This window comes from Patagioenas fasciata, chromosome 1, assembly GCF_037038585.1.
Source record: "Patagioenas fasciata isolate bPatFas1 chromosome 1, bPatFas1.hap1, whole genome shotgun sequence".
In the NCBI taxonomy this organism is placed as follows: Eukaryota; Metazoa; Chordata; class Aves; order Columbiformes; family Columbidae; genus Patagioenas; species Patagioenas fasciata.
This window is the reverse complement of record NC_092520.1, coordinates 107,110,009-107,133,549: the sequence shown is the minus strand read 5'-3', so window position 1 is coordinate 107,133,549 and position 23,541 is coordinate 107,110,009. Positions and strand designations below refer to the sequence as shown.

Sequence of the window (23,541 nt, the reverse complement as noted above, 5' to 3'; positions counted from 1 at the left end):
GCCATCAGCATATGATTTTGTTGTGTCATGAAGTCAGCGCTGTATTTCTACAAGAATGTGAATGCTTAAAGAGAATCATGTTATCCTGTTGCCACTGAAGCGCTTCCAGCAATCCACCCTTATCCCACCACCGCAAACAAGTTTTATTTTCCCGCGTGTTTCCTGGCCGTTTTCCCCGCAGCATCCCCCCGAGGGCCCGGGCCTCAGACCCCGCAGTTCCGGGGCCACCGCCGGAGCATCACGGGGCGGGGGGAGGGGGCGGGCAGCTCCGCTGAGGGGGATTCGCCTGCCGCTGCCTCCGCCACCGAACACCTAACATAAAAGCACCGCACTCCCACCCTGCACCTCTTCACCACGCAGGGACACACAAATAGCTAACAGAAATTTGGCAAACGGCGGAAGAGGGGTCGGCTCCGCCCCACCGCCGACCGCGCAGGCGCAGTCCGCCCCCGGGCGCGCGGAGGAGGGCGTGACGGCCACCTCACCGCGCACGCGCACCGCCTGGCGACACACTCCGTTCCCCCTGCGCGCTCGAATCTGACGTCACCTCGGCGCCTGCCCGCGCTCCACGCGGTGCCCGGAAGCGTCCGACTGGACACCGTAACTGACGGAGAAAGGTTCCGGGGCAGGTTTGGTTCCGGGGGCTCCTCCGCATGAACCGAGGCCGCCGCCACCGCCACGGCTGCAGCAATGATCCCGATCCCGGTGGTGGTGTGCGTGTTGGGGGGCTGGTGCGCCATCTACCTGGTGGATACGCTGCTCAAGGTGAGGGCTGTAGGCGTGGAGCGGAACGGGGAGCCCTCGGCCCCGCGCACGCAGGGCAAGGGCCCCGCTTCACCCCTGACACCCTGCTGGGGCCGGGAGGAGGGCGGCAGCAGCCTCATCCTCACCCGGCCGGGGCCCGGAGTCGCCACGGGAGAGAAGCCTCCCCTCCTCGCCCACCCTCCGACACAGCAGGGCTGGCCACGACCCTCCCCCCTCACAGGCAGAGGGAGGTGCCTCTCCGCTGCCCAAGCCGCGCGGTCTCTCTGCGGTTCAAAGTTAACGGCCGGCGCGAAGCTCGGGCCAGTGAGGCTGCCCGAGGGTGCGGCGGTTTGTGTCCGTCCCCCTCACGTCCCCCCTCCCCGAACGAAGTCTGGCAGGTGCCCGGGGCGGCCGGGGCCGGTAGGGCTCGGAGTGGGGGCGCGGGGGCCTCCCCGCCCCGCCCAGCTCGGGGCGGGCGCCGCGCTGTTTTCAGCTCCAGAGCTCCGGGTTCGGTGCGGCCTACAGGCGTTGTGTCTGCCCCGCTGGCCCCCCTTGGGCTGCTGGGGCCGGTCTTCCACCGAGGGCGAGCCACCCCGCCCTGAGAACGTAGCCCTGCAGCCCTGCCGGAAGCCCTAGCGGCGGGGCCTGGGGTGGCGGTGGTTTGCTCCCGCCCGTCGCTGAGTTTGAAAACACCTCCCAGCCGGCTCCAAATTTCGGGGCTACATTGAAGGAACAAAGCTGTGAAACGTTAGGGAAGTCAGCTGTTAGTCTGCTGTTCAAGTAGCTTTAATGTGCTTCTGGAGTTTGAAGTATTATCTTTTTATATTTGAAAAAAAATCATAAGTTTGCTGTGTAAAATACGAGTTTTAGAATGATTTTGCAAAAATTACTGCATGTCCAAGCATAACTAATGCACTTTTCAAAAATTATTTTTAATGTCCTTAGTTCTACTGAAAGAATTTGAGACAGAGCTCTGTACAACTGCTTTTTCAATAAATAAATTCTAATCTTCAGAGAGTATTATAAGACTAATCTCTCTTTTCCTGATAGAGAAGAAGACTTGAAAGGAAAATAGACCAGCAAGATATCATTCATAAAATTTAATTGTTTGCTTTGTTTTTTTTTTTTTTTTTTTAAAGCTCGAGAAGTAAGATTTCTGAGAGATGATTGCAATTGTGAAGAATATATGCAAAACAGGACATTAGATAGTTAAATATGAGGAAAAATGAAATTAAAGGTTTGATCTGTAATTCTTTTGCTTTTTGACGCTAAGGTTATAGTCCAGGAGCTGCACTTCTTTCTGCCAAGTGCACATAGGGCCTAGTGGTTTCAAAGTAAAAAAATGTTCATTTTGTCCCTCCTGTAAAATAAAGCAAGAAATGTGGTAAATTTTAAGTGATGAGAAAAACTTGAAAAAATAAGTGGCTCCCCCTGCTGCTGATCGTTGGAGAGCAAATGTAGCTCGGTAAATTATGGGCCTGTTGATTGCCAAATGTTAGTCTGTACATAACAACAATAAAAAATAGAGTAATTTATCTAAAGATTTTTCTGATTTCATTACATCAACTCTGTATTAGGTATTTGGAAACAAACGTGGCATTGTTTTGAAACAAATTAGAAGATTGGCCAAATACCACATAAATGTGCTCCTGACTGTAGTGAGACACACCAGTCACCACCAGAAAGGTCAGGCAACAGGCTTGTTTTGTTTTGACAGTAACTTTGTGTCTGATGAAGAATCTTAGAGTGTGAAGCAAGAGCTGAATTTAGGTATTGGACCTGTTGTGCTACGATGCTGACACTCATTTGTATTTCAGAGATTCTGAAGGTCTCTTGCAGCATTAGACCTTAAAATCATTCGCTTTTGTAAGTAACGGCAGCCGCTCCTTGTTACACCCGCTGGTAGAACTTAGTAGCAGCAAAGGAGAAAAAAAAAAAAAGGAAACTCCACAGTGTTTAGAGCCAACTTAATGCCTGATTTATGTTGAAATAGAAAGGGGAATGCATGGAATGCTATAGCAAGCAAGAGAGTCCGAGAGCTATATTTGAACTTTGATCTTTTAACTAAAAGTTGACAAGGGTTATTAATAGTCAAGAAATATGTAGGAGCTGCTGGGTTTTACTGAACCTATTGGTAGATCTTTTATGTACATCTCAATGATAAGTTTCACTGTAAGCACTGCAGCCGAAATAGAATTTGAATTAAACAAGCAGATTTATATAATTAGGAAACTCAGTTTTGTTTGTTTTATTGCTGGTACTGACCTGGGGCTGCTAGCAACCATAGCAAAAGGCAGTCCCCGCTTAGACCTCAAATCACTTACAATTTGATTACACCAAAAGGACATACAGTGCCTGAATGTAAAACAATACAGGAGTACTTTTCCATGCATGATCTTGTTGATATTTTTGGCGAGTGAAGGATGTGTACTGTAACTAGCGGTTGATGTTTATTCTGTAACCTTGTCCAATGTGCAGTGTCTCTTGCTCAGTTTGTTCCCTTACGGGCTTTCTTCAGATTTCAAACATTTTGTTAGGCTGACTCCTAGAAAGTCTGCAATATAGAAGGCACAACTGTGTGTATAAATGCATTTTTGCACAGATAAATTTACACATTATAATATTGCTAGTCTTACCTTACAAGATGCATTTCTATTAGCAAACTAAAAATATGCAGAATCAAGCTGGGACTTGGAATTTTAAGTACCTCGTGTTGCTCTTCATTGAACCACTGGCACGAAAGTTTCCATTGAAGCTTGGATCCTACAAAAGGGAATCACTCAGGCAGACCCCTAAATTTCTGCTCCCCAGCATCCTAAATCATCCCATTTCATTCTGCCTGAAGGATCAGGAATGAGCAAAGGGTAGAAGGTTGTCCCTCCTTCTGCTACGAGAAATAAAGGATGCATTAGACGCATTCAGTCAAGGTTAGCCTTCAGCTTTTAAGGTCAGGAAGCTGAAATGGTTCAGGGCTCTTGAACAGATTCTGTCAGCACAGAAGAATGTTAAGGACTTCTGTTCGCTGGGAGATATTTAGGGAGCTCCTGGAGTATTTAACAGACGTTCATTATTTTGAAGGCTTGCATAAACAAAAATGGTATTGCTTTTATAGTAGAATTAATAAAGATCACTTAGAAGTCAAAGAAGCAGAGCCAAGGCCTGTGTGAAGGAAGTGAAATGAAACATAGGCTACCAACATACCTCTTACCATGGTGTGAGGTTGCACATGGTAATGTGGTGATCATACTGAGCTCAGGAGACAAGGAGCAAAAGTTTGTATAGAGCTTTTAAATATATTTTGTAAAGGGATTCAATCACTTTGTGACCATTAATACAATTTACACAACTTGGGAGGAAAAGGCAAAAGTAATTTTTTTTTTTTTTTTCCCATTTGGCAGATGTATGGACAGCAATTCTGTATTTTGTATGGAAACCTATATATTTATGCCTTGCTAGTACAGTGGGGCTGTGATGTGGTTGGAATTAATTTGAAGGGATGAATTTGTGGTATTTCTAGGGCAAAAGTGTTTTTTGTATATGATAGAGGGAATGCCTGTTTAAAGTGCCAACTCAATATATCCAGGTAGCGTTATTAAAATAATATGTGGTTGGGTTGTTTTCTTTTTTTTGACTCTGAATTAATAGGATGTGTTAAATTCCCAGAAGACAGTTTCTCATGTCAGAGAGTACTTACGTCATATGTATTTTTGTTCTTAGTTATCTGATAGATTATGTGAGGTCTTTTCCATTGTTTCTTTGCCTTATGTGTTATTATAACCTGTTTAATAACCTGATGAAATTTAACAAGGGAAAGTGTAGAGTCCTGCATCTGGGCAGGAACAACCCCAGGTTCCAGTATAGGTTGGGAAATTACGTATTGGAGAGCAGTGTAGGGGAAAGGGACCTAGGAACAGGCTGCCCAGGGAGGTTGTGGAGTCTCCTTCCCTGGGGACATTCAAAACCCGCCTGGACATGTTCCTGTGCGACCTCACCTAGGTGTTCCTGCTCCAGCAGGGGGACTGGACTAGATGATCTTTTCAGGTCCCTTCCAATCCCAAACATACTGTGATACTGTGATTATTTGCACAAGTGTAATCACCTTTGTGATCTGTTGAAGTTAGCAAATGCTGGGTTAGCAATTGCTGATCTGATTCTGGATACTAAGTGGTGTCATAGGAATTGACTAATGTTTATTAGAGAATACATTACGAAGAAAATTTCCGTTGGTGCCCTCAGCTGATTGAGCAAAAACATGACAGAAATCAGTAGGGTGAAGAAGGAGGAATTGACACAGGAATATATAGTCAGTAAGGATAAATGATGTAATGGGTGATAAATGAACAGTGACCTGAGTAAATGGGTCTTGTGTCCTAGGAAAATTGCTATTTGGAATAAAATTTTAGTGTTCAAATTTTGATTAATCCAGGAAAATAAGAAAAGCTATGAATATTGTTGAGCAAGATGACATCCATACTCCCCACCACCACTGTGGCAGGACAGGAGGAATGCAAGGAACTTCACAAATTCTTAATTTGTTTGAAGAACCAGAAACCACAGCCAGAAGCTTGTGAAGTTCCTCTTGCTGAGGGAGAGGGGTGCCTGTTGTGAATGACACATTCCCGATGTCTTCAGTAGGTGCTGCTGCTCATAGGGAAACTTGGGAACAGTGCTCCAGATCAAATGGCTCCAAAGACTTGTCTGAATTATGTCGAAGACACTCCTGCCATGGGAACTGCCCAAGGTCATCTTCAATTAGATCACATTGCTCAGAGCCCCATCCAGCCTGGCCTTGAATGTTTCCAGGGACTGAGGCATCTAGCACCTCTCTGGGCAACCTGGGCCAGTGTTTTGCCACCCTCACTATACAAAATTTCTTCCTCATGTCTAGCCTGAATCTCTCCTCTTTTGATATAAAACCATTAGCCCTCATTCCTCTTTCACTTCCATGGAAAGCGTTCCTTCAGTTGGGTTTCTGATACTGGCTTCCATGAAGCAGGCCAAGTAAAGCCTATTGAGAAGACAAGCGCCCTATAATATGAAGTAGCAACTGCAAAACTATGTCTGTTGGTCTATAATATCAGATAATACTGCAGATAAGTGTTAATCATATAGTTTATAGGTCACATTTCTCATAAAGATCTTTGGAACTACTAGGAAGGCAGTATTTTGAAATGCTGGGAAGTTATACTGAAATTGCTGTTGTAGTACAGGTTGATAATTTTAAATTTCTTCTGACTTTTTGTTAGTATGATGAAATATTTCAGACTTGCTTAGCTATAGTCTTTGTGTTTAAAAAGTAGACCTAATTTTTTTAACCTTACTGGTACTGATCCATATCTCACCAATATTAGAAGCATTTTTTTCAGCTGAAGCAAAAAAAAAGCATTTTTCTTTATTGTAGTTTAAAAAATGTTTACTGGAATACAATTGCACATTGAAAAAATACCATAAACAGTTCACTCTTTAATCTTCTAACCAGACAGTTAAAAAACTACTGAAAGTGATTTAACAGTAGGGAAGATGATATAAGATCTTGTTTGTTAAGTGACACTGGACACCTGATCACTCTCGCAATCCTAGAACTGTTGCAATTTACATCAAAACAGTGGCATAATGTTTTCATATTATGTGTCACACCTACCTATATGTCAAAATGTAAATAATGTGCAGGACATTTCCCCGAAAATATACATCTGTTTTTACATAAACAGATCACATTTACTGCTTGGTCACATAATGCAAAAATCTCCCGAGGTGATTTTGGTTAACTGATTTTCCATTGTTTTTGCAGTCATCCAACTCTCTGAAGGCATCTTATGAAGACTGGCTGCTGACATATGGCTTGAGTGTCTCTCCTTTTCACATGCGATGGCAAACAGCTCTCTTCAACCGCCAGTTCTACAGCTGGGGGAGATGGAAGCCCAGATTTCTGTATTTATGGTATAAATTCAGGATTTTTTTTCTTCTGTCAAATACAAGTCAACAACTTAACCACATCTGTGCCTTTCAGCCTTAAAATTGCAGTGGATAGACATTGTTATTTCACTGGGGTAACAATAAAACCAACTAGTCTGGTTGCCATAATTGTACTGTGCCAGTATAAGAATTTCTCCTCTGCTAAAAAATACATAGCTGTAATATGAGTGGTATATCGACATGCTATAAAACTAGAAATCTGTAAACTATTTTTACCTGTGGTTTGAACTATACGTAGTTCTTCAGGGTACAGCTATTACATGTAGTACTGCATACAGAAGTAGGTCTGAAAGCAGCTTCTCATATCCTAGATCTGCCCATCACTGTATACTGAGCTTTCTCACTAGAGTTTACAAAGTATTCAAAGACAGTTGTGTCCCTGTTGTCAGTCATTGCCCAGACATTCAGCACTGATACCTGCTCAGAAGCACATTGCTCACCTTTATCTGCCTGCATGTTTCCCTGTTAAGATTGCATGGCGTGCTGGGAATGGCTAAATAAACACAGTAGTTAGTGTGGATGCTCCTGGGCTTCTTTAGAAAATTATTGCTCAGTTGCCTTCCTAGCATTACTTCATATCTGCTCTGAAAATGTAAAATGAGGAAGGTTTGAATTTCTTTTCATTTCCTGTATTGCTACTCCCAGTCAGACTGTAATAAAAGAGAGGTCTGCTTCATATTGCTTTCTCTCATATGTAATGATTTTTCTGTTTCAGTTTGAAATAGCTCAATATCAATCACAATTTTTAATGTGTTTAATTTATTACAATATAATGTTTCTACCAGTCTCTTTAATTAACATTACAAGTACATGTTGCTTAAAATAAATTACTAATTCCCAGGGAGCTTCATTAAGTATGGTAAGAGAACAACCATGATATTTGGAGAGGAAGAAGAGGTAGTGAATTGAAGTGTTTTAGCTAGAAACTAAACTTCATCACATCTTTCAATTATTGGATAGTGTAAAATAATAATTCTGAATAAAAATTTATCCCTAGGTGGGCTGACATAAATTGAAGTTATTTTCAACACTGATTTTCATGAAAAATAAATTGGTGAGAAGAACAATGTTTTAAGTAATTTATTTTAATCTGGTCTTGCAGTTGTACCTTTTAGTTTTTCTTCTTTAAAAAAGGTTGAGTCTCATTTATTGTTCTTTAGCACTTTTTGTTGTTTGTGAGGAACATGCAATTTTTTAAAAAAAATGCTTATATAGATAAATGCGTATGCTACCCAGTAGTTTGCTTCAGGTCTTTAAATATGTGATGGTGTGGTGCAACATGGTAAATTATACATTGTGAGTTGTGTTTTTATATTCCTAGCTAATGGCAAGTTACATATATTGGGTAACTAAATAAAATTTAGAATGTGTAAGAATAACATAAAATATTTGAAAATTAATCAGGATGTAGTTTAGAAGTAAAATATTTACTAAGCAAGGAAAATATATGTCATTAGTCAATGTTATTAATATATGTTGTTACTGTTATTAGTTTTCTTTAGCTAATATTTTTATACTGGATTGTTGATACAGGAATGGTAATAGCATCAGATAAGTTTTGCCCTATGAGTTTGGTGTGCTAAGTTGCGCTGAAGTAGTTACACATAGAGAGTATATACTCTATCTTCTTGTAACTATGCATTGCTAAACTATGTGCTTCTCTGTGTAGGTTCAGCATAGGAATGGTGTTCGGTATAGTTGCCATGTTTGGCTCTGTTATTCTTCTCGGAAAGACACTGATACAAACACTGACACAGATGCTCACCGAGGCACCAAAAGCCCAGAATGATCGTATGCTGCAAGTTGTGGTAAGTGTTCTCCCCTCAGGTCCTGATTTGAGAGTTGTGAACTGATCTTAACAGTTTCTTAAAAGGGTATGTGATGCTTAAATCCTCCCATGCAAGAATAACCCAACTCCTGATGATTAATCTACATTAAAATTTTCTGGTTTGTTATCAGCCTTAAAAATGGGGAGTAGAAGCAGTAAAAGAGGGGAAGAGAAATGAAGGCAAATGTGTAAAAGTTTACATGAAAAATTCTCAGGAGTGAGAATTTGCTAGTAATTTTGAAAAGCCCTAAATTGTCATAGTACTAAGAATACAAAACAGAGCTAAGAATTTGCCTCCTCTGAGTTTTGCAGCGTAGTGGCACTGGTGACCTTAAGCTTTGCAGAGCAAATGCATAGTCCACAAGAAGAGAGGACTTCTACTTCATTTATTACAGTACAAAACATCAGTGGGAAAGGAAAGAAATGTAGAGAGCTTTGTGTGATAGGGGAAAAAAAGATTCATTAGTGAGGAGATGGCATATATTTTGATTGTTCAGGGACTTATGCCCTGATTTGTGAAACTGAAAGTTCTGTTTCTGGTAGTATAAAATTAAAAGCCTAATAGAGTTCTGATGCTGGACAATATATTGTATGATTTTAGAAAAGAGTGTATTTCACAGAATGGGAGAGATTACAAATACTGTATTTTTTATCTCCATGCCAGGCAGTAATTGAAGAACTGACTTTGCCATTACAATAATTTTAACCTGGAAGGATTCCTAATTTCTCTTATTTCCCCAAGAGTGCTATCTGGCCAGAACATACAGTCATTTTCTAGAAATGTAGAAAGTCTTACAAGGTTGCTCTGCCTTCTGCTGCATGGCTTAGAGCAGGTGTGCCCAACCATTTTACTCTATTCAAGCACTCAGCTGGTTTAGTGAACAGGAGTTGGGAATTGTGCTCTGCCACGACAGGCCTTCCCCTAAGTGCTAGACTGACTGTGTGCAGCTAGGCGTAAAAAAACTGCATGAGTGCCGGAAGCCTGATCATTAACACGTGCCATAAATGCAGTGCCTTTGGGATGGTTCGGGTCTGTTTCGTGCATGCAGGGTGAATAAAGCAACTGCAGAATGTGTTGGCAAAAGCAGGCAATGAGACCTGGGAGAGTACTGGTACTGCCACTGCTATCACCCCATCCACAGCCTGCTCCTGAATTATCTTCAGAAGCAGACAGGAGTGGGCAGTTTTGGCATCCAGTAGAGCACAAGTTAAACAAGAGACAGAAAATTTTTAAGTTACATGCCAGCAGGATCTATCCTAAGCATGCATGTCTGTTACATTCTGGAGTAAGAAAAGCCTCCCTTACATCTTCCATTTCGGAGGTCATTATATGGATTTATCCATTTTTGTGACACTAGAGTAAACTTGGCATTTGCAATACATTGCTCTTTTGAGAAAATAATATAGATGCAGCCAAAGTAAATATGAGCCTTTGGAAATAACCTGGTATGAATCTGAACTATAAAAGCAGAAATTTGGGATAATATTCACAATTTCAATGTGGAATTGATTCCTCAGTGGCTGCCTACTGTCAATATCACTGCTTTCACACCAAGGACAGACTAACATTGAAAAAGATGGAATGTGTAGGGATAATGTAATGTCATGTGTGGAGATAAGGTTACTTCTTCTAAGTTGACTTGTGGTTCTCTTTCTTTCCTACCTTGTTCTTTCATTTCTGAATGATCACAGTTGTATAATTCTGCCTTGAAAGAGTTTCATTATTCTTTTTGAGGGGAATGTGCTATCCTAAGTTGACACAAGACAGTGACCCATGTATGGTTTCAGAGAGGTGAAGAACAAGTCAGGAAGACCTCTCCTCATTTAAATCAGTTATTGTTGTTGAACCTGGAGAAGCGAAGGCTCCGAGGAGACCTTATTGCGGCCTTTCAGTACTTAAAAGGGGCCTGTAAGAAAGAAGAGGACAAACTTTTTAGCAGGCCCGTTGTGACAGAACAAGAGGTAATGGCTTTAAACTGCAAGAGGGGAGATTTAGAGTAGATATAAGGCAGAATTTTTTTACAATGAGAATGGTGAAACACTGGCCCAGGGTGCCCAGAGAGGTGGTAGATGCCCCATCCCTGGAGACATTCCAGGCCAGGCTGGACGGGGCTCTGAGCAACCTGATCTAGTTGAAGATGTTCCTGTCCTTGCACAGCTTTGGACTAGATGATCTTTAAGATCCCTTCCAACTCAAACTATTCTATGATTCTATGATTTGTATTTTACTGCCTGGAGGAAATTGAGTTAGTTTTTTTTAAAAAAACAAAAGTTTTTTTAAAATTCAATTTTAGCCTGTGGCATAAATCTGTTTGGCCTTTAGCCTTTGGCTGTGGAGAGAGGAAGACAGAGTTCTGCTTATGTTTTATTTATTAAGATTTTTATACCCTTCTGTGCTGGTTTGACTGAAAGCAAGTTAATTTTCTTCATACAGTTAGAAACTTTTCTTTTTCCTAGTTAGCACAGTTGTTGTTTGAATTTAGTTTGAGAACAAGAAGACACCCCAGGACAGAATTAATGTTTTTATTTGAGTAGCTTTCCAGTGTCTTCGAGGTGGAACAAAGAGGATGTAAGAGCTCACTGTTGTATTTGTTGTTGTCTGGGAGCCACGGTCTTTCTGAGCTCTCTGCGCATACTGGGAAGGGGGCAGAGATAGGATTGACCTTGACTGACATCCCGGCTGATAAATTAGAATATTCTATGCCATTAGTGTTCTGCTTCATATTTAAGGAGAGTTGGGTTTTCTAGCTAGAGAGACTGAGACAGAAACCCGTTATGGTTCTGCTCTGTTTTGGGGAGTTCTGTTCGGGACTTTTCCTTAGTTTGGCCTTTTGCCATCCTGCCATTTTGCAGTGGCCTCTGGGCCTTTCTGCCTTTTCCCCTCTTCCCCTGGGATCAGCTGTTGGCACCAGGGCAATCTCTCTTTTCCTGGGACTGGCGGTTCAGCACAGACAGAGTTTGTGAGGAATTGCATTGAGTATCTTTTATTTTAGAGTCTATTTTCCATTTTATATATAGTAGTAGTAGTAGTAGTATATTTGTATTATTTTGTTATCTTATTAAACTCTGTTTATCTCAGTCCGTGAGTTTCTCCCATCCCTTTTGATTAGGTCTCCCATATGGGTGTGCAGGAGGTGTTAGCAAGCAGCTATCGTGGTTTAGATTGCTAGCCTAGGTTAAATTGTGACACCTTTCTCTTTTCTTCAGTTGTGTACTTAATTTAAATCACCTATCTGTAAGTAACTGGGCTGTTTTCCTTTAATTGCCCCCTCTTGACGATTGACAAAAGCGGGAAAGAGGCAGAGCAGTTACTAGCAAAGGATCTTATTTTACTAAAGGATTTCCAGAAGATCATAAGATGACAATACTTATTCACAAAATACTGCTATTGATTTCAGAACCCTTTGTGAGAGTTAGCTTCTATTTTAGGTGAATCCTAAATTAGCTTCTTTGACATGAGGTCTGAAAGCATCCCGTGCTGTGTTCTAACAGGCTATAGTCATGGTGGTATAAAGATGGGAACTCTTGCTATTGCTGTCTGTCCTTCTGTGTGCCCAGAGCAGAGGGCCACTGGCAATGCCAGTTAACTGGTGCGTTAGTGCCACCAGCTGATGCTGTAAAACAAGCAATGGATGCTGAACAAATGAAGAGCAGCTGTCCCTATACAGTGAGGTACAGTAGTCGTGTCGTGATCACACTCTGGACAGAATTGGTGAAATTATTCAGCTTAACATTAATGAAAACATTCTTTTGAAGAATTTCTTTTAGCTATTAGATTGTATCACCCCCCTAATGTAGAATTCTGCTGCATGGGTAGGTGAATGCAAATAATTGCAGAATGTGGACTGAATGAAGGTAGGATCAAATGGATTTTATTCAGTTGAATCTGCAGCCTTTTGTGTCCCACAAGGGTAGTTTTAAGAGAGTGCTATAGACAGGCCAGGAATTTTTGCCCATAGCATCTCTTTTCTGCCACTGGATTGCGATTCGAGTTGTGACATCAGCTATTCGTGAGTGTACTGGAGTGTTCCCTGCCTCAAGCGGGGAGGTGTGTGGAGCAGACCGGAGAACGGTCCAAAGCAAGCAGCACAAGTGGCTTTCTCCCGCCACAGCGCAGCCGCTGAGTGGGGAGGGGAACCGAGTAGGAGGGAAGTCCATGGGCAGGAAAGATGGGATGGTTCTTTGTTCTCTGACTCGTGACTGCTTTGAAGCCCACCTGGAAGGACCTTGTGTCTCATGACTAGTGTGATGAAGGACCTGGGAAGTGGTGGGAATCCATAGCAACAGGAGGAATGTGAGAGGCCTGCATAAATTTGCCTTTTTTTTAAAGGTTATATTGCCATATGTTGATTGCCAAAACTTGAACAATATCCAAAAGTTACTCTTGTAAATTAGGGATAGTCTTGTCATTTGGATAGGCAGAGTGAAGGGAAACTGACAATTTTAGTTGTAGGTTCATTTTTTCAGCTTCTTGGGCTCACAGTTGTTGGAGCGATAAAGGACTCAGCATTCCGATTCAATGTGAATCACGCAAAGCCATTTATTACAGAAACAAGCCTCCTTATATACGCAACTGTTCTCTAATCACACGTCCACACTCCAAGCATGGATTTGCTAAATCAGTATCACGGGCAGTCCATACGCTGGAGCCCCACCGATGATAGGTCCGATGACTCATGCCATGCTGAGGCCCTGTTAATGAAGAAACACCCCTCTTTCTCACAGCAGATTCTGTTCTCAGCTTCTCGAAGTGGCCTTGAGATTCCTTTGGGCCTGACTAATTCAACAACATATCTCCATCTAACCAAACCCCTCCACACACAGTGTTTTAAGTGTCATACTTTTTTTTTTCTCCTTAAGGGTAGATATTCTTTATAGCTACATGCCTGACTGCAGGAAATTGTAAACTAAGGCTCACAGTTGCCAAGCCTGTCTCATTTGAATGGAAGTCTGTATACATTTTTGTAAACTTCTTGGGCTTAATACAGAGTAGGACACGTTTGCTCAGGGCTGTGGGGAATAAGGGCAGGGAGAAGGCTTTTGCATCTGGAGAGCTTTTCAGCTTTCAACAAAAGAATATATATTTACGATATTAAAAAACACATTGACTAAATTGGGAGAAGAGGTACAAGTTGATAGTGCTGCGTGAGAACACACCCTGTTCTGTTTGGGGTCTGAAGAAGCTGAGTGAGAGCAGCATCTTTATGGGCAGAATGATTTGTCTTTGTACCTCTTGGTTTTCTAGTGTGTTTTGTTTTGTTGTCATGCCCACATCAACAGGTGCCTGGTGTAAATTTGCCTGTCAGCCAGCTGACCTATTTCTTCTCTGCAATCCTCATCAGTGGTGTGATACATGAAGTCGGCCATGGGGTGGCAGCTATTAGGTAATACAAATTACTTTTCTCTTACTATGTGCCAACAAAGCCTAATATTGCAGAGCATTTACTTACAGGTGAATGTTGTTAGCACCTCTTCAGTTTATTTAGGGAGTCTGTTTATTCTTTATTTCATAGCTTCCTTATATTTTAAGTTTGGAAGGGTGTGCAATTAAGGATAGAGTTTGAATAAAGTGTCTATTCTACAGATCATGAGATAGGAGTTCTGCTTTGCAAATATACCGCACTGCATCAGGTTTAAGAGAATACTTCTTTTAGTGCTCCTGTTTTTCACACAGCAATTGCATTTCTGTGGCTGTGGCACTTGAAGAGGACCCGTGTGCTATTGCACAATGGTACATTAAAATAGATTATAAATTGGTTTGTTTAAACATAGCTTGTGAAGTAGCATATGATCATGCTGAAGCAGTAACTCAGTCAAGTGTGATTTGCCCCTATTAATCTCAGTGATGTGTTAATTTTGATCGAAGATTATCCTTTTAATGTCGCTTAACTATAATGACTACTTCACAATTAGGTGACATGATTAATCATTACTGTTAAATGAGACTGTAGCATAAGAGGGTTAAGTGATGGTTACTGGGGCTGGTATTCAGGTGTCTTCTGCATTTCTCCTGGACACCGTCATAACCTGTTCCATGAGCATGAAGCCTTACATTGTTTCTCTGATTTTCTTGAGTATAGGGAGTCATGACTGCATCTTAACCCATTACTACCTTTTTCGTATAACCCTGAAAGTTCTGAATTAAAGGGATGGTTTGGGACCCTATGTGTTTCATATGCTCTGTTTGTCTTTCAGCTTTTTTCCCTGTGGATTTTTCTATGGAGGATGAAGCTCTTGCTCATCCCACCACAGGAAGAACCAACAAAATTTTCTTTCTCTTACAGTGCCTTCACATGCTACTGGTTAACTGCAGAGCAGTCAGGAGTAACTATAGAGCTCTTTTTAACCAGAATGGATAATTCTTATGCCTTAGTGGTGTGATAACTCCATTGAAGATCTGAAGCAAAGGCTCTGAATGTTCAAGTTTGGGTTATGTTTGTGTCAAAAAATTGATTCCAAGCTATTTTCAAGGGGAAAATTAGGTTGTCCAATGTATGTTGCCGTTGCTGTTTTGTCCTTGACCGTTTCCTTTTTTTTTTTTCCCCTAGCACTGGCTAGGTCTGTAATGCTGTTAGGGTCAATTCTCAGGGTTTAAGCTTTACTAAATAGCTGTGCTGTGGGCAAATTTTATTTTTCTGGCAAATCACTGTGACTCCCTGAAATCAATACACTTTGTCCAACTTTAGTTCAAGATTGTATTGGCTGTGATCTACAAGCGCTTAAAATATTTGAGCCTTAGCTTAGTCAGGGCTTGTGCCAGAAAAACCTTTGTCTTCTTCCCTCTGTACTTGCCTACCCAAGTCATGAAATCGTGTATAGGCATTAATCTATTACTAATTGGTAGTATGGGTAGGTCTGAGAGTTAACTTCAGGGAATTAATGTATTACTTCATTCTGATTAATTTTGTGTAATTTAATGTCTTATTGTATAGGTACAATAAAGAAATAAATGTGAGTAAATAAAATGCTATGCCCAGCATACTGTTTCAGTAAAGATATGGGAGTAGTTGATACATGCCTGATTTGTCTTGGAACATGATTGTCTTGGCATAATAATTTTAACATTATTGTCTTGATACAGGATTGTCATGCCTCTATAAGTCCCTTATGAAATGTGTTGCTTCATAAAACCTTTATGTACTTATGCCAAAATGTGCCATTTAAAAGCAGTGGTAAAGCCTCTCCTCTGAAAATTACATATATATTTCCTGTATGACAGTGTCAGCTACTAATATATTTAAATAGCATTTGTCCTTTTAACCTCTTGACTTATTTTCCTTTTTTTCAGGACATTTCCCTCATTTTTTTAGTTTACAATTTACTCTAAATTTCATTTAGGAGAAAGAGAGAAATTATGAATTTCAGAACTCTATCAGAGTTTCTTTAAAAGGAAAGTGATTGCTTCTTCCAGATAATTTTCCACAGATTAGTTTGAATCTACATCCTACAGGCTGCCTTTTTTTTTACTTAAAATAAAAAATCCCCCAAATATTAAAATATATGTTATCTTGAAAGTAGTTTTTTTCAAAAAAAGTATGTGTTACTGTTACCAGTAGACAGAAAAGAAACTGAACTTATACTTTTCATCCTTTATTTTTTACCAGGCCCACAAATTTGTGCTGCTTAAAAGTGGCAACTATTGCAGAAAACATCCTTTAGTTTAATTATTTTTAATTATTCATATTATGAAAAATAAGTTAGTTTTAGAATTATAATTTTAGTTATTCTCGTAGTCAAAAATAGGCATGCTATGTAGAATCTGTTTTTCATTTATTTCTTTGCAGTAACACCCCTTGATTTTTTTCTTTTCTTCTTTTTAAGAGAACAAGTTCGATTTAATGGATTTGGGATTTTTATCTTCATTGTCTATCCTGGAGCGTTTGTTGACCTCTTCACAACCCACTTGCAACTGATATCTCCAGTACAGCAATTAAGGATATTTTGCGCAGGTTCGTGTTTTTTTATTAAATCTTTGCTTAGCACAGTTACTTATTCTATGGGCAGCATTTGTGAATCCTTGGTGGAAGATTAAAGGTTTAAAATGAAGATGTACAAAAGCTTCTCTTTACCTGAAGGTGATCCTTCTGTTCTGCACCTAAACTGTGATTTCAGAAAATCATTTGATCACTACTGCCTATATTGTGCTGTTTTCTGGAGGAAAGACATCTGTTTCTAGGAGCTTAAATGAGTACCAATTTCCTGTAATGAAAATGTTATTATACCTAGATCTGATTCAGAATAGTTGTGCATAAGAAATTCCAGTTGTGTGGTTAGGGAGAAAATGTGGTTTCTGACCTTCCTCTCATTAGAAAAAGCTCCTACACCAGCTCAGGTGCAGAAGTTCCTTTTTTTTTTTTTTCATTCATATTGTATAGACTAAGTAGCAAAATTTTGGAGCGCACAAGCTGGAAAATACTCAGCCAGAAGACTGGTGGCGTAAGAAAATGACTTGCTGTCACAGGTGAACACTCTTGAGCAATTCATTACCATTTTCTGCAATAGGAACAATCTATTAAATGATTTTTGGTAGTATTGCAAGTGATTTTCAGTGATGTGTGAGTTATGTTATTATATAGGTCACTGTGTTTTGATATTGCCATCAGGAAGAAATAAAGGCTAAAACACAAACATCCAAAAAGAATCACAGTTTATGGCTCCGAATCACCTCCAGATGTTTTTTTTTTGATTTGATGTTTTTTTGAAGTCTCTAGCTACTGGGAACTAGAGCCCTGTTACTGTGGAAAGTTAGGCTGAGACTGTGTGTTATGCTATCTGAACTGTTTATATGATTGATTTCTAGAGACAAAGGTGGTTCCCAAACTATTGAAATAAAGGTAGAAAAGTTAGCATCTTGGTTTAGTTCTTGATACTGATGACTTTCTGCTGCAGGGGACAATAGGACAGCAGCCAGCCTGTTGTACTGTTTAGATACCAATATGGTTTCTTGAATATTTTAACTAAAATGTTATAAAAAGGGTTTTAGGCTGGGCATACAGAAGCCATTAGCAAAGCATGTTTTCAAACTTTCATGAATCTGGTAAATGATGATAAATGTTAGGTAAGTAAATACATGTATATTCCATATACCCTAATGAAACAAAATCATTCAGCGCAATAGGCTAACTTTTATGAAGCTCTGTTTCTCAAATTAATCAATTTCCATTTCCAGCTACTGTGAACAGAAGTGAAAGACATACCAATTTTCAAACTGGGTTACTTACATACATTCCTGAGACGTCATCTAGAAAAAAAAGATTGTAAGCTATAATAGAAAATAATTGCTTGCTTGTTTTTGATAGCAAGGAAACATCTATAATAATTTTTCAGGTTTCTTGGGAAACTTGAAATAGGGGAATGCAAGGTAGGAACAAGCATCTTACAAGACTGATTAGCATCTATGACTTGTTATCAGTTAGGTATAACAAATAGATGCTTTTTTTTACCACTAATAACAGATATATTTCAGAACTAGGATGTTTGATAATGATAAAATGTGATATTTGGTTTTTCTCACTCAGTTTTTCTTAATTGTCAGAGCAGTTGAGTGAACCTATGCTCAGTGTTCTGAAGATCTGAGTTTACAGAGGCACCCTTTCAGATTTTTTTATGGCAGCTAAGTAAAAGAGCTAGAGTAAAGAATGACACCAAATATTATTCATTTTGTAGTCCACTTATACTCTGGAGATTAGAGTATATTTGTTGTACAGCAGATGGCATCATGAGTTCAAGAATAGTGAATGAGCGTTTTTTTAAGACTTGGGATATTTTTAGCATTACTTCCATGCCTGGTAGATGAAAAGTGCTTCTGTGCAGCACTTTCTTATAATTATAACATCTTTCAATGAGATATGATTAAAAACTATAGAAAGAGAAATCACCTTAAGAAGCATCTATTAGTGGAAATGGCAACAAACCCTTAGTTAAAGCACTCCAAAAATGTGCTTCATTTCTGCAGCATTAGAAACGTAAAAGACCGTGTGATATGTAGACTTAGCCAGAGTCTGCCATATGTTATGATTCCTGTGTTGTATGCAGTGCAAGAAAGACAGGTTTAGTTCTTTTTAAAATGTATTTACTTCCATTCCTGTCCTGTGACTGCACTGTAAATATAGAATTGAATCAAAGCCCTCTTAGCAAGATGAAACATTGTAAAGAAGAAATAAGGAGCCTACAGCATTGACAAGTTTTTCTGCATTGGTTGTTTGTCCAAGAACATGAATTAAATGAGAAAATTTGTATAGTACTGGATGTTGAAAGAAGCCAAGTATATCTTATGATAGTGGTTCATTTCTTTCTATGGAGAACAGCATACTATAAGGATTACAGTTGCAAAAACATTGCCCAAAATAATGTGTCAGGAAATGCTGATTGCCCAGCTTAGTTTCTTAATGTGGTTTTAAGTCCAGATTTTCTTGTAAAAGCAGCCTTTTTTTCAAATTTGGTTGGCACATATACATGTAATTATTTTCATTGATACAGTGGACATAACCATGAAAAATACGGAATTGCAGCTAAATTTCAGACATCTTGCTGAATAGGACAAATAATATTTATATACATATAAGCCTATTTATTAATGTTCTTAAATTCAATCAACAGTTTATTCTGGTATGAGGTGACAAGTAATACATTTAATTTCACTTGTTTTTTAATATTTATGATTGATGACAACTTTGTAGATAGAAACTGTAGTTTAATAATTGATTCAAAAGCCCAGTTTTTCTTCTGGATATTCTGCCCACTATATACTTAGAAAAGTGATGTTATGTGATGAAATATCACTACAGTAGAATGACACCTTAAAAATGAACTTAGAGCTTCCCTGTTTTTTTCGGAGAGTACAATACTCAGGGGCTCAGAGGCTTCTCTAAAGCTCCCCTACAAAGTGATGTCATAGAAACTGAAGTTTGTAAATCAATGTAGCTCTTCTTTCATGCCTGTGTTCACGAATTTTTTCACCCATTCTTACAGTAATTATTTCAGGAAAGTTAATCGGAAGCTAATTTGTAGGATCTTCCATTTCAAACCCACCTTTTTGGTATTAGTGTTTCTTTAGAAACATGATATTTTTCCTTCTTTTTAGGAGTATGGCATAATTTTGTTCTTGGTATTGCAAGTTTCATAGTTTTGTTTCTGCTGCCAGCCATTCTTTTCCCTTTCTATTACACGGGCGTTGGGGCACTTGTCACTGAAGTTGCAGAGGTAAGAAAAGATCTTTAACGTTTTCATATTACACACTTTGTGACCTGAAATGTACCTTTGTGTCTTATTACCACCATCAAATTTGATAGTGCAGCACTGTGCAGAGTCTGATACATTGCACTTTTTGTCTGGTTAAAGTTTCCTTCTTGGTCGTATGTTTTTTAGTATTAGTAAATGAAGGAACGTGGCATAAAAAGTTAAAGACTATTCAGCATACTATAAAACTGTTTAGACATTTGAGATGAGTTTGCAGGCTAATTTCTGTGGTGTTTTGGTTTGGTTTTTAACTTCTTTTCATTATTGGCTCCAAGTAAAGCTACTGGGAACTGCATTATCACTCTAGTTATTGCTATCTGGTTTTAATGTTAAAGAATATTTCGAGCTGATTTCCTTGTTTGGTCAGCTGGAAGCAAGTAGAGATAGACTGCTGAGTTGCTGGAAAGGGCTGATTTTTTTCTGACTTAATAAAATACAGCACAGTTGTAGAGCTGAAAGGAGCTGAAAGGATTCAGTCTTTCTTGGATCTAAACGTGAACTGATATAACTCAGGATGAGAGTGACATTTATTATGCTTCATACCTTTGAAGGTGTAGGTGCACCCTGATTTATTGAAAGATTCAGGGTATTAATTTAGGTTTCTTGAACTTAAAATTGTAGGAAAACCACAACATATTAACTGGTATGAAAATAACTACTCAAATTTGAAGAGTTTCACCTGAACACTTGGAGACTTGCTGTTTTCTTTTTCTTTGCACTAAATAAATGATTATTTGTGAAGGATGTTGTTTTTGTAATGCTCTATCGTAAGTTGAAATATCAGTTCTAGTGGAGCCTGAGATTTTCTGTTTCTCAGGAAATAGTGTCTTAACCCAAAGATTTCATGGTTATTCAGCAGAACTATAAACAAATGCTTGTAGTTTTAATTACGGTAACATGACTGACTTCACTTTTTTCGCAGGATTCTCCTGCCAATGGACCAAGGGGTCTTTTTGTGGGAGACCTGGTCACTAACCTACAAGACTGCCCAGTTTATAGTGTTGAAGACTGGAATTCCTGTCTGGGAGACATTTCAGAAAAGTCACAGGTCGGCTACTGTATAAGTGCAGCCACCCTACAGCAGTTAAGCTTTCCAGCTAGAGGTATGAGTTTAGGTGATCTCTTCATTATTTTATGTTGTAATTTTATCATGTTTTAAAAACTATTTTGGATTTAGACTTCGTTGGTGGGGACAGATTTCTCGTTAAGTTATGTCTGCCATCCTTCTTAAGCAATGACCAATATGCCATTCATTTTTATGAAATCTGAAAGTGATGAAAGAGGTGGGTAGCAGGTTTTCTCTGGTCTTCCAGTCATTCTGCACAAATATCCTGTATGATCTGAAAAATGAAATTTGCCTCTTCAGGATATTGCATTACTTGGTTATTAGCAGTAATACAATTATCTCCTCTATTCTTAGTTCAGTTATACGGATCAACTCAGTGATCTTTTGCAGATGTAAATTCCACGTTTTACCTTACTGCTTTGATCAGCATTATGTTACAAATTGTATGGCTTAACCCAATGATGTGCTTTATTATGGCCACTTCTGATGTGTCTCACTATATTGGTTTTATGTTTCATTTGCTTCTTCAAACTCACAATCTCATTGCTATAAACTTAGTTTTGTCTGGATTGCACATATTGCTTCTAAATGTCCATCTATTTCCTTCTTTTTTCATTTATACATTAGAGTGGTTGCTGCTGTAAGGGCTTACCACTGAGAAACAACAAAAAAAGTGAACTGAACTAAACTAGAACAATAAATAAAAATTAAATAGAACAAAAAAGAACAGTGAAGTTAAATTGGCTGAATGTCTTGTGACATGCCTTAAAGTTCCCTAGGGTTTTTTCATGCAAGCATCCACGGAGACTGAATTCCAAAGGTAAGGGGATGCTGCTGAGCAAAGCCTATATGATGGATCCAGAGCTTTAAGATTGTCACTGTATTTTTGCATTATACTGGAAGTAAAGACAGGGTCAGACAGCTCAGCTAGGCATGTTTTTGATGCATTATAGTTCCCTTGTGAGATTGAAAAGGTAATAATTTTTTTCTAGTATGTAAGGAAAGTAATCTTACAGCTGGAAATAAGATAAATATTTAAACTGGAAATTAGAGGAGTATGGATAAGATCCTGCTTTTAGAGACCTAATGGTGTGGATTATCCCTCTGAAGAGGAGAGCAACTTTGGCATGTGCTTTCAGCTGGGCTGGGATGGCAAGTAAGAACCAATTCTTAGATGCTGTAGGTATATATCCTCAGATTCTACTGCAATTTCAGAGTCATGGATAATAAAACTGCATATTCTGCAACTGAACCATTCTTATTTAGATTGAAATACTGGAGACTTAATACTAGAGAGCCAATATTGCTTCCGAGCTTGGTTGCTGTATTGTGTTAGCAGCCCATTGTCCCACTGCTGCATTCTAATCAGACCAGTCTGTCTGCATTTTCAGAGCCATAAGCCTCCAGCAGTGAGAAATATTCCTCTGAAATGAAATGAACTCCGTTTGCTCTCTAGCAGCTGCCATTTGTCAAAATCTTGACAGTTCACAACTTGACATAAATACAGAATATCAATAAAAATGTATCTAGCAAATGGACCCCATCTACTTGACCGTAAAACAAATGGAGAGTAAACTATTTGAGTATGAAGCTAGACAGAAAACAATACCACAAGAACCTTCATGAAATTAAAAAAAAAAAAATGTTTTCAATGTAGTTTATAAGGAAACTAATTTCATGGTCATTCACTATTCAAAAACATATGTGGTTAGTTAGCCTCAGGGTACTTGAAAAAAGGATTGTACAGCTCAGTGCTTGCACGTGTCAGCCCCAGGCATAAAGCTCCATGTTAGTGGACTGCAGGTTATGCAGTGAAAAATCAGCAACGAGTTTCACAGGCTTAATCTATCTAAGGAAGGTACTGCAGTGATGCTGTGACACAGATTGCCACAGTGACCATTCTTTTGTGGGTTTTTTGGTTTGTTTGTTCTTTAAAGCTTATGTTTTAGAGTAAGTTAGATTTAATTTATTTAACGAACATCCATACAAAGATTATGTACCAGACTAATTAAATCGTGGTTTAAAGCATCATTTATTCACTGCTGCAGCCGTCAAGACTTGGAAAGATTTCAAAACCTGAATCTTGTAAAGGCTTTCCCTTTTCATTTTTTTTAGGATATTTTGAGTCTTGGTCATTTCCATGTGATCTTGGTCATTTCACCAGCCAATGAAATCAGTACAGCAGCAAGTAACAGATTTGTATGCCAAATGTTAATGCAAGCTAGGGGCAAGGGCTAAAAGTATTTTGTAACTCATAATGCTCAGAAAATTGCAGTGCTAGATCCCCAGTATCTCTAGGATGTTTGTTAAGATGAAAAATCAGTGACATGATTGAAATCAGATGACATTCCTAAAGTGAAGCTTATTTTTAATTTTGTCTGAACCATGTCTAGGCTGTGTGAATTATTGTAATTCTTGAAGGCTACAGAATGATTTTGTCAGAGACTAATTTCTTTTCAGGAATTTACTATAATATTGATCATTTGCTCTATGCCTATTTTCTTTAGTCTATAGGAGACTCGACGGCACAGTTGAATGTTGTAGTAACAACAGCCTCACAGACATTTGCTTTTCATATAGCAATAAGTTGGACAGCCACCTGGTAAGTTACTTAACCTGCTAATTCTGTTCGGTAAATCTGAAATTATTAAACTAAATCAGTACTATTAACAACATTTATTCAGTATAC

The 23,541-nt window shown here is 39.1% G+C and overlaps 1 protein-coding gene across 4 annotated transcripts in view; it reads left to right on the top strand.

The window, feature by feature from the left end:
- The first annotated feature begins 522 nt into the window (after positions 1-522).
- MBTPS2 (membrane bound transcription factor peptidase, site 2) overlaps positions 523-23,541 on the top strand; it is a 40,102-nt gene continuing 17,083 nt past the window's right edge. For 3 of the 4 annotated variants that reach the window (XM_071812350.1, XM_065858661.2, XM_071812345.1), the window contains exons 1-8: positions 526-765; positions 6,536-6,684; positions 8,390-8,528; positions 13,829-13,932; positions 16,370-16,497; positions 19,632-19,750; positions 20,709-20,889; positions 23,360-23,454. In XM_071812350.1, coding sequence (XP_071668451.1) covers positions 691-765; positions 6,536-6,684; positions 8,390-8,528; positions 13,829-13,932; positions 16,370-16,497; positions 19,632-19,750; positions 20,709-20,889; positions 23,360-23,454 — 990 coding nt within the window. In that variant the 5' untranslated portion in view covers positions 526-690. Of the gene's footprint in view, positions 766-6,535; positions 6,685-8,389; positions 8,529-13,828; positions 13,933-16,369; positions 16,498-19,631; positions 19,751-20,708; positions 20,890-23,359; positions 23,455-23,541 lie in introns of all 4 variants that reach the window. The other variant, XM_071812341.1, reaches the window with a different exon arrangement.